Consider the following 16291-nt stretch of genomic DNA (forward strand, 5'->3'; position numbering starts at 1 on the left):
TAAGCATCAGGACTTAACACAAGCTTCAATAATTTTGGATGATTAGCCCTCCCCTCCAGTTTCCATTAGAGTTGGCCACTTCCATTGAAAGATGATCAACCTACCTCATTAACACAATTTCTTTCTAAAAAAAACCACAATGTTCTCAGCGGGTCAGGCAGCATCCCCAGAGAGCATAGATGGGTGACGTTTCGGGTCGGGACTCTTCCTCGGACTAGTGAAAGTCAGACTGACCCTTCATTAGACCTTATGATGAAAAAGGGTCTGAAGAAGGGTCCCGACATGAATCCATGTTCTCTAGGAATGCTGCCTGATCTGCTGAATTACTTAAGCACTTACTTCAAATTTTTGGAAACCAGCATCTGCGGGTCCTTGTTTCTACCTTATGTTCCTCTTTCCACAGATACTTCCTAACCTTATGATTATTTACAGCACTCCCTGTTTTATTTCAGATTTCCAGCATCTGCAATGTTTGTGCTTCACAAGATAGTACAAGAATTCCAGAATTTTTCTTTTTCTTTCCTTTTCTCTCCCCTCATGTTTTACTTTCCTTTTGTATTTCCCCACTAGATTATTGGCAATAAATAAGGCTTTGTCATCCAGTCTCAGCCAGTATCACCACCAATTGTGTTATGCAACTACTTTAGCCTGTTCTGCCCCTCCCTATTTCTGAACATTGAAATCTATTTGATTTCCAAATACTCCGATCCATTGAAAGATGAGCAGACCGAGACATTAACACTATTTCTTGTTCCTGAAATGTTGTCTGAGCTGCTGAGCATTTCCACCATTCTCTTTTTAATGATAGCTTTTTAACTTATAATTACACTTAGTATTGAACGTAACATTTCATTAAAATAATTAATTGCTAAAAGCATCTGTCACTTGGTGATTAGATTTGGCATAGACTGAAATAATAAACATTTTTAAGAGATTAGAATTGTAAATGCATGATGAATTGGTGTTGTATGTTCAATGGTACAATGATGATTTGTTTGTCACTTATGCAACGGCACTGAAATTATTTTTGCATATATTATACATGTAGGCCTTGCCATGTTTTAGCTCCATGTTTAAAGTCCGGTCGGTCTGTACTGGAGCAGTTCCCGCGAACTGACGTCCCTCTCCTCGTCCGGCCATCTTTGTATCCCGGGGGCACCTCCTGCAGCCGACTTTGAAGGTGCTGGAAGGATAATCCTGGTTCACCCTCCTACTCTTGCTCCTCGTGTCTGGCGCCTCCAACTCCTTCCTGGTTTCACTGTCCGGCGAGCCTTCGGGCGGGTTCCGGGTCCCGCCGACCGAAGAACCTTTGGGCAGGTCTGCATTCTGACAAGCCTTTGGGGGCCTCAGTCTACTGATGAGCCTTCAAATGGGCCCCACCGACCACTGGGTGATCGGTTGGGGCCCCACCGACCTCCAAGCCTTCAAACTTTCCGGGCGTGCACCGTGGCCACGGCACCTCTGGAAGGTTCCGCTGCCTGGCACTTCATTGTTGGTTTGGCGTAAGGTTCCAGTAATTGTTCTTTCTTTCTGAGAGAAAGACATGCCAGTTGCAGCAGCGAGATGCAAGCAAGACTTGAATAACGCATGTAATTGAAATAGGCAAGTCATGCCACATCTTGGGGATCGCTGGACAGTTGCTTGAAGTAACAAATGTGTGCAGGAGAGGTCCATCCAACTCCCTGAGTCTGATCTGATCCATGGTCTCCCTTCCCCTTTCCTATTTTAAACCATGAATTGACTATTCAGAAGATTGAACCTTCAGCTAAAGATATAATACACATATCCGTATCCTTGCCAACATTTTCCATTCTCAGCTTCATGCTTAATTATAATGCAATTTGTACTTGTAAAATTGCCATATTGCAAATATATACTTGCATGCGTAAATGTGCAAGTAGTTCCATGATCATTAGAATTTAAGTTCAAGTGATTATATGTGGCTTTTATCAATTATCCCTGGCTCTTTCATCTTGTTTCAATTGAAGTCTTTGAATCCCTTTCTGAAGCCATGGGAGAATGCGATGAGGGAACTTTCAAAAGTCATGTTCGGGAGAGGAACAAGCTAGTTATTTGCTCCTGGTTTTCTGACTGCTGTTCTCTCCCTGTGGCTATGGACCAGCAGCGTTCAAAAAGATTCTTATTCTTCATATTTGGTTTGATCTGCTCTCTGTTACCACGTTATTAGTAGCTGAACTATAGTCTCAGCCTGGGGGAGCCTGGTTGAGATAGATGTGTGCAGCGGGAATGAAAGGAAAAAGAGTTTGGTCATACCTCATGTTGCCTGGACCTGAGGGCCTGAGCTACAGGGAGAGGTTGAGGAGGCTAGGACTTTATTCCTTGGAGCGCAGGAGGATGAGGGGTGATCGTGTAAGATCATATGGGGAATGGAATCAAGAAGCAAAAGTCATAGGTTTAAGGTGAGGGGGGGAATATTTATTAGTAATCTGAGGGGCAACTTTTTCACACAGAGGGTAATGTTTCCTGAGGAGGTTGAGGCAAATACAATCACATTTAAAAGACATTTGAACAGGTGCCTGGACGGGAAATGGTTAGAGGGATATGGGCCACACACAGACAATTGCGGCTAGTGCAGCTGGGGCAGCTTGGTCGGTATGGGCTAGTTGGGCCAAACTGTTTCCGTGCTGTATGACTTTATGACTCTATGACCTCTCGGCATCTGGAGAGGAGGGAGGGTGCCATCCGCTCCCCTTGAGGAATACATTCCATGCAATGTAACTCATCAGAATGAAGGAGGACCATTACACCATTGAACATGGCCCAAAGCTGCCTTGGACAGCCTTGACTCATATCTATGTTGAGCCTTTGCCACTACTCAGAATCCCATCATTCATATTCCCCTGTTCTGCACTCTGTTATTTTCCTCTTTGCGCTATCTTTTGTACTTGCATTTGGCTTGATTGTATTCATACATAGTATTATCTGACTTGATTGGATAGAACATCCAGGGGTGACAGGGGTTATGGGGAGAAGGCAGGAGAATGGGGTTAGGATGGAGAGATAGATCAGCCATGATTGAATGAAAGACGAGACTTGATGGGCTGAATGGCCTAATTCTGCTCCTGTCACTTATGATCTTATGACTTCTTATCTCCACAAACAAATCCTTTCCACTGTATCTCGGAACACATGGCAAAAATAAGCCTAAAGTTGATTTGCCTCCTAATCCTCTGACTACACATTATACTGGTTACACTTTGCGATAATCAGACAAGCCACCAGCACATCCTTTGGGAACTAGGCAGAAACCAGAGGACCTGGAAAAATCTACAGAGAGTCACGGGTGGAACATGCAAACTCCACATAGAAAGCAACAAGTATCAGCATTGAAGCCGGGTTGTTGGTGCTGGGAAGCAATAGCACTACCCGTTGGACCACTGTGTGGCCTTGCTATATCACTTCATTGAGATGATTATGCTAAATATCTAAAATAATATCTTTAAGCATCTTATTGTACAGTGATCATTTAGGTTAGGTCAAGTTGGGGGGAGTTCATCTCTCCTAAGTTTATTTCTACATGCCTGAGCAATGGCAAATAAAACTGGTGGCAGAAAATAAGAAAAATGCAGCAAAATGCTCAGAGAATGCACGTTACATGGACAGGTTATATGAAGGAAGATTGTTCCCGATGTTGGGGAAGTCCAGAACCAGGGGTCACAGTTTAAGGATAAAGGGGAAATCTTTTAGGACTGAGATGAGAAAAATATTTTTTACACAAAGAGAGTGGTGAATCTCTGGAATTCTCTGCCACAGAATGTAGTTGAGGCCAGTTCATTGGCTATATTTAAGAGGGAGTTAAGAGGGATGTGGCCCTTGTGGCTAAAGGGATCAGGGGGTATGGAGAGAAGGTAGGTACAGGATACTGAGTTGGATGATCAGCCATGATCATATTGAATGGCGGTGCAGGCTCGAAGGGCCGAATGGCCTACTCCTGCACCTATTTTCTATGTTTTTATGTTATAAAATAACACATCTACCTCATGCAGAACACCAATCAACAGGCAGTTAAATGATAAACAATGCAGCCCAAACTTTATGGCAGACTGCACTAAAAATTACTCTTCCCAGATCTAATTGTGAAGAAACAATAGGCAGTTTAGATAAGCCACAGATGGTTTGTGCCACTTGTGCCTGAGTTATGAGGAAGGATTGAAGTTCTTGGTTCTTGGTTCTTGGGTCCCCCAAAATATTCCAACTGGAATTTAAACTGGAGGTGGTGAAGGGAGGGATTAAGCCAGAAAGGGTATAAAGAACACACACTATAGAATTTAACATAAAACATCCCCACACAGCAGAATCAAAGTTCCCCACTGTGTGGGAAGGCACCAAAGTCAGTCTCTTCCTCCATTGTTCCCCGTGGTCAGGGCCTCCCCAAGCCCTCCGCAGTTGCAGCTACGGGCGGCCCAATGTCCAGGACCGCTCGCCGGGGTGATACAAGTCCGACGTCAGGGCTGCGGGACGTCCTCAGCGGCGTGGACACCAGAGTCGGCCCCCTCCAACCGGAGTCGGCGGCTTCCAAAGTCCGCAGGCTGCTCCGGGTGGAGACTGCTGCTGTAGGCCCTCTGCAAGGCGCCACAGGACTCCGCGCCGCCCGTGTCGGAAGCTCTCCGCACCAGAGCTCCACGATGTTGGAGCTACGGCTCAACGCTTCGGAGCTCCAAACGGCGACCCAGGTAGGCATCGCCCGCTCCGTGGTGACTCCAGCGCTGCGCCGCCGCTGTAGCAGCCCTGGTCCGGTTCCCGGTCCCCGGCAGGAAAGGCCGCTCCGATCCAGCTGGTAGGCCGCGAGGTGGGGGGCGAGGACGCGACTCGGAGAAATAGTCACGTCCCCGCCAGGAAGAGACTGGGAAACGGTTTCCCCCTTACCCTGCCCCCCTCCCCCACATAGAAAAGTTAAAGTTTCCCCCAACACAACACTTTAGACTAACTAAAAATAAAAAAAAATTGAAATAACAGACAGGCTGTAGGTAGAGGCTGCTGCAGTGCAGCGCCCCCTCCTGTCCCCCTCCCCCTCTGGTGACAAAGCTTGCAAAGGTGACACCTGAAAGGTGTTCTTAAGGAGGAACAGCTTATAATGGGCATCCACATTTTACATTCTTTTAAGTAATGCATGAACGTGTGAAGTACTTTGTGTTCTTGTTGCTGAGCAGCAGGATTTTTATAGCAATGATAAAAGGCACACACAAAGGCTTATTCTCAAAGGGTGGCTCAACTATTCCCCATTGATCTAATTTACTGGACACTGTACCCGAGTGGTACTCGTCATCTGTCTAGCTGCTGTTCTCAAGTATGTAAATTGCTGGAAATAAATAAATAATGAGTGACTGTAGAACTCCGCGGTGCAGAGTGATCTAAGTGTCCGAGTGCACTATTCACAAAAGGCCGGTGTGCTGGAACAACAGAGAATTTAGTTTAGAGATACAGAACGGAAACAGGCCCTTCGGACCATCTAGTCTGCACCGACCAGCGATCACCCGCACATTAACATTACCCTACACACACCAGGGGACAATTTACATTTAGACCAAGCCAATCGACCTACAAACCAGTATGCTTTGGAGACGTACTGGTGAATTATCGTACAGACGTACAGAATTAATTATCACTGGGTAGCTTACAACTCAACGGTATGAACAATGAATTCTTCAATTTCAAATATACTCCCCTATTCCTTCTGTCTTTCCTGTACAGGCCTCTAACCTGGTGCACACCTGCTTATCCCACTATCTCCCACCTCCTCAGTCATCATGCTCCTTTCCCCACCGCCAAACACTCAACTTCCATACCCGAGTACTTTATTTTCCTTCCTCTGGCTTTACATTTCACTCCTCCTTTTCGTATATGATGTCTTTTCGACTCCTTTTGTCCTCCGGTCTTTGTCACCTACTTTACCCATCTGCCAATCAAATCCCTCTCACCTGTATCCACCTATCACTTACCAAGCTTTGTTCTACCCCCCACCCACTCTCCAACTTTTATCAATCTTACTGAAGAAGAGTCCTGACCTGAAACGTCACCTGGTCCGGTCCCTCTACGGATGCTGCTTGCCCCGTTGAGTTCCTCAAACACTGTGTTTTGCTTAGGATTCCAGCATTTGCAGGTCCTTGCATCTTTAAAATGTTATCAATTATTGCGAAAGGCATCAAACACAAAATGAGCAATGTTATGCCTCTATTTGGTTTAGTTTAGTGATAGAGCGTGGAAACAGGCCCACCGAGTCTGCATCGACCAGCGATCCCCGCACATTAACATTATCCTACAAACACTAGGGACAATTTTACATGTACACCAAGCCAATGAACCTACATACCTGCGTCTTTGGAGTGTGGGAGGAAACTGAAGATCTCGGAGAAAACCCATGCAGTCATGGGTACAAATTCTGTACAGACAGCACCCGCAGTCAGGATTGAACCCGGGTCTCAGGTGCCACAAGCGCTGTAAGGCAGCAGCTCTACCGCTGCACCACCGTAGCCGCACGCTCTGTTAGAAAAGCATTGGAGAACCCACATCTGGAGTTCTGTGTATACCATTGTCACCTAATTACATTTAGAAATGTTTACAGCTAATACTTAGAAAAAGCAGGTTTCTTTAAGGGAAAAGATTGGACAGGTTAGGCTTGTAATTGCTGTAGCTCAAGGGAGTAAGAAGGGTGTCTTGATAGGACTGATGTAGAGATTATGTTTCATCTTGAGGGAGAATTTAGAACTTGGGGTTATTGTTTAAAAAAGGTGTCATCCATTTAAGACAGATGAAGACAAATGTTTTTTTCTCAAGAGGTTTCTGAGTTGAGCCTTCAAAAGGCAGTGGAAGTAGTGTCAATGAATATTTTAAGGCTCAAGTCGGAAAATAATTGATAAAAAGGTTATCACAAAAAGCTGTAGTAACTCAGCAGGTCAGACAGCATCTTTGGAGAAAAGGAATAGGTGACTTTTCGGGTCGAGACCCTTCTATAGACCGTTCTGTCTTTGGATTCAATAATGCTGTTGAGTATTGTTCACAATGCACATTTCCAAATTGAAATATTTATTAATTAAAACAATCTCACTATAAATTAGTTAGCTGTCCCATTTTTCAGTATTTTCTTTTTTTTTTAAACAGATTATCTGCCCAACATTAAGATATACTTACAAATTATATATATAAGCAAGGCAGCTCTCAAGTTAGAAGTGATTTGAGAGAACATGACTTACCAATGGTCTTTAAAGAAATTGCACATCAGTTTGATATCGCAGATAGTTAATCATTTCTGCACATTATCATTGCCCAGAGGCAGTAAGTAAAGGCAGACTCATCTTTGAAAAAAGGAAACCAGCAATTTGAGTTTAATTTTCCTGTTCAGACATGATTGGCAGAGGCTTCAAGTAGCAGTGAAGCAAAGACATCTGCACACTTTATTACTCCTTTTCACTGGGTACTCCTCTGTTTATTATGTGCAACTTGTTTTCAATTTGGGTTGCTCAAATTGCAAGATATTTGCCCAGAAGTCAAATATCTTACTAAGAGTGCTGTGGTTGTTTTGGAAGTTAAGAGTGCATGTTGGTTTTCTGCCATCATTCTATTAAGATGGAGTATATTGGGATATGCTCACAAAAGCACTGATAAGCTAAGCAACATCTGTCGGAAGAAGGGTGTCGCCCCGAATCGTCACATATCCATGATCTCCAGAGATGCTGCCTGACTGTCTGATTAACTCCAGCATTTTGTGTCCTTTTGTGTCCTTCCAGTCAGAAGAAGAACGCCAGACTGCCATGATGTTTCAATGGCATTTAAATAAATTCCACGTCAATTTGATATAGCAGATCACTACTCTTTTTTTAAACTTTTTATTGTGCTGTTTTCTTTGCCCAGAGGTAGCAATAGAGAATATGGTTCACCTTTTGCCCATTGACTAAAATTGCCTCTCGTATTTTCCAGAATGATTTGAAAAGATTTTTTTCACCAAAGATCCCAATACCAGTCATCAACATTTTAGGCCTAGGATTGTTTGACCAGAAGGATGCACATTTGTGGCAATGGTGGGGATAATTTTGTGCCTTTCTCTAGATTTCATTCCCTGAAGAAATTGTAGGAATGTGGGCACTACAGTATTTGTGCACGGTTTAGTGTAAATTGTGTTAAAGTTTAAATTCTAGGTGTATGCATTTCTTCCCAAAGTACACAAAAGCCGAGATCCAAACCTCCTCAGAAAGTTAGTGACATAAAATTGGGGTTGAGTTGAATCTTTATGTGAGACAGACACAGAAACTCTATTTTCCCACAAAAAAAAAATCAATAGCAATGACTGGAGAAAAGCAAAGTGATTGTAGATATTCTTCATTGGTCAATGCTAGGAAAATATCAGACATGTGCAGGTTGGTAGGTTAATTGTTCCCTGTGAATTGGTGCTAATGTTTAGGTAAATGGTAGAATCTGTGGCGCATTCATGGGAACGCGGGATAATAAAATGGATTAGTGTAAAAACAAATACTTGATGGTCGGTGTGGTCTCAGTGGATCAATGGGCCTAATTCAGTACCGTATCCCTCCATGACATCCAGCTACACAGCAAAGAAAACATTGCCCATGTATGGTCGGAGTAACCGAACAATTATTGTGCGATTTTTCTGGCAACTTTAGTCACAATGACTAATATTTTTGATAGATTATTCAATCAACTTTTTGCATATTTATGGAATGAGCATTATGGATGCCAGAGGATGGAAATGTTTAGCTCAACCAGATGTATTTAATGTTTAGTTTAGTTTATTGTTGTCACATGTATGTTGATTCCACTGTGGTGGATGTTTATGTTAAACTTTATTTTATGTGCTGTGTGTATTTTTGCTTTTTACTTAGTATGGTAACAAATTTCACTGTACCTTAATTGGTACGTGTGACAATTAAATTGAATCTTGAATCTTGAATCTACCAGGTGTAGTGGAAACCTTTATTTAAAAGGTTTTGTCCCTTTTGCTTTTAGGTCTCATCACCACCACAGCACGTAAACTGGACCGTGAAAAGAGGGACGAGCACAACCTGGAGGTGAGTGGGTGAAGGTTGCCGGTTTCTTGTCAATGTGGCGAGGTAACACAACAGTGGAGTATAAGACAACAGCAACTCCAATGGTCAGGCTGACAAAACTCACTCAGTCACTTCACACAGAATGGTGCATTCATATACTTTTGATTTTGGAGTTACATAGAAACATAGAAAATAGGTGCAGGAGGAGGCCATTCGCCCCTTCGAGCCAGCACCGCCATTCATTGTGTATTGGCTGATTACCCTCTATCAATAACCCGTGCCTGCCTTCTCCCCTTGACTCCACTAGCCCCTAGAGCTCTATCTAAAGGGCCAGTCCCACGAGTTACTTTTATAATGAAGAATAAATAGCCAAAACTGCTACTAATATTAGTGTATGTCCTTGCATTCTTCCTGCTTGGGTATTCCATGTAAGCTTGCTGCTTTCCCCACTTTCCCCTTCCTTCAGAAGTTTCCTTCCTGGGAATTATGTTTTCCAGCTGCCTGAAATGGTTCCCATAACCCAGCTCCAAATGTTTGGCCTCATAGAAACATAGAAACATAGAAACATAGAAATTAGGTGCAGGAGGAGGCCATTCGGCCCTTCGAGCCTGCACCGCCATTCAATATGATCATGGCTGATCATCCAACTCAGTATCCCGTACCTGCCTTCTCTCCATACCCCTTGATCCCCTTAGCCACAAGGGCCACATCTACCCCTCTTAAATATAGCCAATGAACTGGCCTCAACTACCCTCTGTGGCAGAGAGTTCCCCTAGAGCTTCACCACTCTCCAGTGTGAACGAAAAGTTCTTTCATAATCTCGAATTTTAAAGGATTTCCCTACTAATATTAAGTGTGACCCCTTGTCCTGGACTTCCCCAACATCGGGAACATCTTCCTGCTCTAGCCTGTCCAACCCCACTTAAGAATTTTTCAAGTTTCTATAAGATTCCCTCTCAATCTCCTAAATTCTAGAGCGTATAAACCAAGTCTATCCAGTCTTTCTTCATAAGGCAGTCCTGATATCCCATCATCAATTTGGAAGATTGATTCTCCCTCACATCCCAATGCTTCATAGTACATTGTACAATCTGAAATGAGGCAGGAGATGACACAGGCTTATGGTCGCAGCCCGTGGGTAGATGGCATTACAGGAGGAAATTGGCTATTGCCTCTCCCTATCACGTTATCTCCTCAGTCATAAACAGAGGCTGAATGCGGCAGAACTGGTGAATGCCCTTGAGAAAATTCTTCCTCGGTCAATGCTAACCGGCTGTGAACACTGACATGGCACACAGCAGGTGGCCCCCATAGTATATGTATGAACATAAGAACTAGTACTAAGAGTATCTTTCAGCCTGCTCCACCATTCATCAATCATGGCTGATCTCCCTCCATGTCATTTATCCGGCAATATCCCCATTTCCCTTGATTCCAGCATTTGAAAGGTCGCAACAATGTCTATCATATTTTCCTTTGACGACTTACGAGGATTTACGAGGATGTTGCCAGGACTAGAGGCTCTGAGCTGTAGGGAGAGGATGAGTAAGCTGGGACTCTATTCCCTAGAGCGCAGGAGGATGAGGGGTGATCTTACAGAGGCGTTTAAATTGGGGAATAGATTGGGTATATGCACAGAGTCTCTTGCCCAGAGTAGGTGAATTGAGGGCCAGAGGACATGGGTTTAAGGCAAAGAGGAAAAGATTGAATACGACTCTGAGGGGTGACTTTTTCACACAAAGGGTGGTGGGTGTATGGAACAAGCTGCCAGAGGAGGTAGTTGAGTCTGGGACTATCCCAACGTTTAAGAGGCACTTAGACAGGGACATAGATAGGACAGGTTTGGAGGGATATGAACCAAATTCAGGAAGGTGGGACTAGAGTAGCTGGGACATGTTGGCCAGTTGGGCCGAAGGGCCTGTTTCCACACTGTATCACTGTAAGACTAAGCCTGTATCTGTCACATAGACTGAAGAAGAATTATAAAACAAAGGTGATTGGTAAAAGAACCAAAAGTCATCGTGGAATTTTTTTATCCAGCAAGTTGTTAAGGACAAGAATGTGCAGCCAGGGGAGACAATGGATGCAGGTTCATTCATGACTTTTAAAACAGATTCAGATAAATGCAGTACTTGAAAGTTTAATAAAAAGGTATGGAGGGAGGGTGGGAATGATTAACCTATGATTGTCATTGCACATAACTGGCATACACTATGGCCTCCTTCTGTGTTGTGACCTTACTGTGATCCTGTGACATATGTGTGGGCAGTGTTTGTACAACGTGTAATGGTCAGGAGATGGGGGAAAGGTAGGAGACTTCCAGGGCTCTTTACCACAAATAGTGAAAGCCCCGGATGGAGTGAATGTGGAGAGGATGTTTCCACTAATCGTAGAGTCTAGTACCAGGGGTCATAGCCTCAGAATAAAAGGACGTATTTTAGAAAAGAGATGAGGAGGAATTTCGTTAGTCAGAGGGTGGTGAATCTGTGGAATTTATTGCCACAGATGGCCGTGGAGGCTGTCCTTGGGTATATTTAAGGCGAAGATTGATAGATACTTGATCATGAAGAGTGTCAAAAGATATGGGGAGAAGACAGGAGAATGGTGCTGAGAGGGAAAGATAGATCAGTCATGATTGAATTGCGGAGTAGACTTGATGGGCTAAATGGTCTAATTCTGCTCCTATCACTTATGAACATATGAACTTGCCTGTCAGCAGGGGTACAGGCAGAATATCAAGATCTGCCAATCTTGACGTACAGGATAAATTACGAGGCTTACGATCCAACAACCAGTTCTGGTCATGGGGAGATTAATTCTGCGCCTTGCTTTGAAAGATTGCAGCTGGATTCTTTGATCAGTGTGGTATCCCACTCTTCTTTTGATTTACAGCCTGGGGCGAGAAGTCAGGTCTCACAGTTTGAAACTTAGAATTCATATTGTGCTGCTGCCTTTATTTTCCCGCTGGGATGGATCTGTGAATTCTCCCTTGCCATCGGATTGCAGGCGTTTGCCGTGCAATTTTCCATCCTGTCCTCCATAAATTTCATGTGGGAAAATTTCATGACCCATCTCAACACAGTCACTGACACAATTGAAATTATTTCACAGTCAAATTTATTCACAAATCGCCAATTAATCCTTCTGCTTCACATCCACCCTAGTGTGTGTATCTAAGTGAGTGGCGGACTGAACTTGAAATGAATGTAAAACATTATATATTTTCCTGTGCATTGGCTGAACTGAGTGGTTCCTGGAACTGCATGGTGCAGGGTATTTTTGTCCCAGTGGTAAAAATCGATTCTCTCTGCTTTCTCATAGGTGACTGTGAGTGACAACGGCATTCCTCCAAAACAGTCCACAGCAAAGGTGGTGGTGGAAATTATGGATGAAAATGACAATGCTCCCAGGTTCCCAGAGGTTCTGTACAACGTTAGGCTGCTAGAACGCAACGACTCCGACAAGCCAGAACCAATCTACAAGGTGATCGCTTCTGACCAAGATGTAGGCCCAAATGCAGATGTCACCTACAGCATTGAAAGTAACTCCAAAGAAGAGAAATTCAGCATTAATCCTAAATCTGGGATGGTTTCGTCCATGTGGGCATTCTTGCCAGGAGACTATGACATCCTGACAGTAAGTGAGAATATGCCTTTTTTTTTCCTAACTGGCAAGCTTTAATTAAAAAGAATTATGAATGTCCTCCGCGTGGATGGAATCAGAGGATGGGAAATAAAATTGAATGGTCGGAATGGTGGAGTAGGTAGGATGTCCCCAAATGAAGGGTTGGTTGGTGCAAGTTTGGCTTCTGGTAAGAGCATCCAAGCAGAGAAGATGACCAATGTAAAAGAGACGCATAAACTGATTGGTGGACGGCTTGATTGTAATCATGTATAGTCTTTTTGATGACTGGATAGCACGCAACAAAAAAGCTTTTCATTGTATTTCAGTACATGTGACAATAATAAACTTAACCAGTAAAAAGAAAAAAAAACTAACATGAGTCCCATGAGACCACAATCGATAGGACAGGTTTAGAGGGATATGGGCCAAATGTGGCCAAGATGGACTAGTGTGGATGGGACATGTTGGCCGGTGTGGGCAAGTTGGGCCAATGGGCCTCTTTCCACATTGTATGATTCTATGACTCGATGACACAATGTAATGTTACCTGTTGCACCCAGATGGAAACAAGCCTGCAACAGATCTGTAGAAAGAAGAGGTCTTCAACTGAGTGTAAAATGTTCTCTTGTGGGGCCTAGAGGAAGAATTAATCTCCATCCACTTGCAAAAACTCCATTCCTCCTATAAAATATTTCCAAGAAGTCCTCTCCCTGTTGTTTAGCTGGAAACTTGAAGATGGCTAAAAGCTGCTGGAAGTGATGCCAACTGGTAATTATTGCATACCCTTCTCTGGCCCATTTAGTAGTTGTTGGTTGATTGAAGCATTAGATTTGAAATATCCTCTCACTGTGCCATCAGACAGAAAATCAACGTGCTAATTAAAGAGTTCACAAATTATTTTTAATGTGTTCTCTTTGCATCTTAGCTTCAGCGAGGAAAGAACTCTTAATATCATTTCAGAATAGTTAAAGTATCATTGTTTTCTGTTGGAGGTCAGCCAACCTTGTCATGAAGGAGTAGATCGTGGATATACATTTCTTGTTGCAAACTATACCTGAGGCGTCATCTTTTAACAAAAACATAAACATTGTTGAACGTAAGATGCACAACTCACACGTGCTTCAGGCAACAACTAAAGATGGCTTATCTATTTTTGCCTGCTTTTCCTTGTGTATTTTTCTTCATTGTATACTTAGCTTAGGCTTTAGTTTAGTTTAGTTATTTCAGATACCAAATGCAAAAGCTTTGAAAGGCATGTTCACTAAGTTATTTTCTTTGTCATCTTGATTTGCATGTTGGTCTGATGCCCTTTTATTCAGTTTTAGGGCAGGTAATTTTACACAAATTTGGCCTTTCAACTTCCTCTAGCTTCATGGGAAGAGGGAGCATATAGATGAGAAACTAAAGAGATTCCTGCAACTGCAGAAGTGAAGACTAGGGAGATGGAGAAGGTGATTGCAGGAAATGCAGTCTCATAACAATGGGAAAAACATTTCAGGACCTGATAACTTTGATTTTTTTGAAATAAAAACAATTATTTCCCAGAAACAGATCATCCAACCCAACTGGTCTTTGCTTCACACAAACATACTAATTCATACAGTCTATTTTCTTGCTGTCTTCAGATACATTCATGTTTTAACCACTTTAACTCTTCCCATTCCCACACTGACCTTTCTGGCCTTGGCCTCTCGATTGCCAGAGTGAGGCCAAACGCAAACTGGAAGAACAGCACCTCATATTCTGCTTGCGTGGCTTGCAACCCAATGGTATGAGCACTGAATTCTCCAATTTTAGGTCATCTCTCACTAACCTCCCCTCCGCCATGAACCCCCTCCCTCCTTTTCTCTCCCACACATGTCCCTCTCTCTTCCTCGCCCATTCCTTTTGTTCACTATACCCCACCTTGGCTCCTACCTATTCCTTCTGTCCACCCACCTCCTTTCCCCCCTCTCCTGCTATGTTGCTCCCTCTGGCTTTACAATCTGCCCTTATTCCATCCATCTGCCTATCAAAACCCCCTCTCGTCTCTGGCCACCTGTTACCTGACATGCTTTGTCCTGCCTATCCCCTCATCCAGCTTTCTTCTCTCCTCTCTACAATCAGTCTGAAGAAGGGTCTCAACCTGAAACGTCACCTATCCAAGTTCTCCAGGGATGCCGGCTGACCCGTTGATTTACTCCTGCACTTTATGTCCTTTTGTGTATTATCTGGCATCTGCGGTTTTTGTTTCTACTCTTTGACAATGTCATTTGTTGAGCAATTTTATCTGATCCCTCAGTGATGTTTGGAAAAACACTTGTCAAACCTGCCTTAATTGGCTCAGGGATACGAGCCAAAAAAAGTGTTGAAGAGTAATCAGCTATGTAATTGATGTAATAACACACTGTTGTGTCTTTTTGTAGGAAAACAAGAGGTTATCAATTTATGAAGCTGGTTGAAAGCTAAACGACATTTAAAATATTGCGTAATTCAAAACATTTTAATTACACTTTCTGGGGACAAGGAATCTCTTATGTAAAAATAAAATGTGAAAGCTGAGGAACAAGAAAGGAACGTTTGGATTATTGCTTCAGCATGTTTAAACCGGCTTCTTGGCTTCTATTTTAAGAAAAATAGAATAGTAATTATTTTGATGAGCCCTCAGGAAAATGGAAACTGAAAAGATCATTGTAAACCATGGTTTGGCTTTGAGGATGGTTGATAATGTGTGTAGAAATGAACTGCTGATGCTGGTTAATGCTGGCAAAGTGCTGGAGTAACTCAGTGGGTCAGGCAGCATCTCTGGAGAAAGAGGATGGGTGACGTTTCGGGCTGGGACATCCGTGTGGAATCATGTGTGGGTGGTTCAGACTTCAGTTATCAAATCAAATCAAACCAAACCAACCTTTATTGTCATCTTGCAAAGCAACAGTTGTACAGTGCAAAATGAGAAGATGTTTCCCAGGGAATACCACAGCATCACACATAAAACTTAAAGATTTCACACATAAATAAAAACAATCCAGTCCCTGATAAAAAAATAGTAAAAAAAAAGTGCAGGTAAAAAACAACAATAAAACACAAGTAAAAACAGTCATAAATTGTCCAGGGCAGCTGATTTAAGTGGCCAGTGCCAGCGTTTGTTATTAAAGTGGCAGTGCAAAAAAAAAGCAGCAGAATCAGGTGGAGTGACTATTTAGCAGCCTCACAACCTGTGGAAGGAAGCTGTTTAGCAGCCTTGTTGTCCGGGCTTTGATGCTGTGGTATCTCTTGCCTGATGGCAGGAGATTCAGGTGTGTGTGGAGGGAGTGCAGTTTGTCCTTTGCAATGCTCAGTGCTTTTTTCAGGCAACAGTTCTTGTACAGAGGGTAGGGAGATGCCAATGACCCTCTCTGCTCCCCTCACTACCTTCTGCAGAGCCTTCCTGTCTGAGCAGTTGCAGTTGGAGTACCACATGTTAACGCAGTACGTGAGCACAGACTCCACCGTGCCCCTGTAGAAAGTCCTGAGGATGTTGGTGGGGAATGAGACCTGTTTGAGTTTCCTCAGGTAGTGCGTTGTCCTGGAAATTAATAACAGAAGATGATACAAAGTGCAAAGTAAGCATGCTTTTCGCAAATCTTTCCACCCTTATTCATAGACTTCTATTACTTTCTGCTGTCTGT

The 16291-nt window shown here is 43.2% G+C and overlaps 1 protein-coding gene across 1 annotated transcript in view; it reads left to right on the forward strand.

Moving 5' to 3' along the window:
* Positions 1–16291, forward strand: part of fat2 (FAT atypical cadherin 2) — a 172840-nt gene that overhangs the window by 67284 nt on the left and 89265 nt on the right. Inside the window, exons 4-5 of the mRNA XM_055642663.1 lie at positions 8980–9041; positions 12342–12656. Coding sequence (XP_055498638.1) covers positions 8980–9041; positions 12342–12656 — 377 coding nt within the window. The remainder of the gene's footprint in view (positions 1–8979; positions 9042–12341; positions 12657–16291) is intronic.

This window comes from Leucoraja erinacea, chromosome 11 (assembly GCF_028641065.1).
Source record: "Leucoraja erinacea ecotype New England chromosome 11, Leri_hhj_1, whole genome shotgun sequence".
Lineage (NCBI taxonomy): Eukaryota > Metazoa > Chordata > Chondrichthyes > Rajiformes > Rajidae > Leucoraja > Leucoraja erinaceus.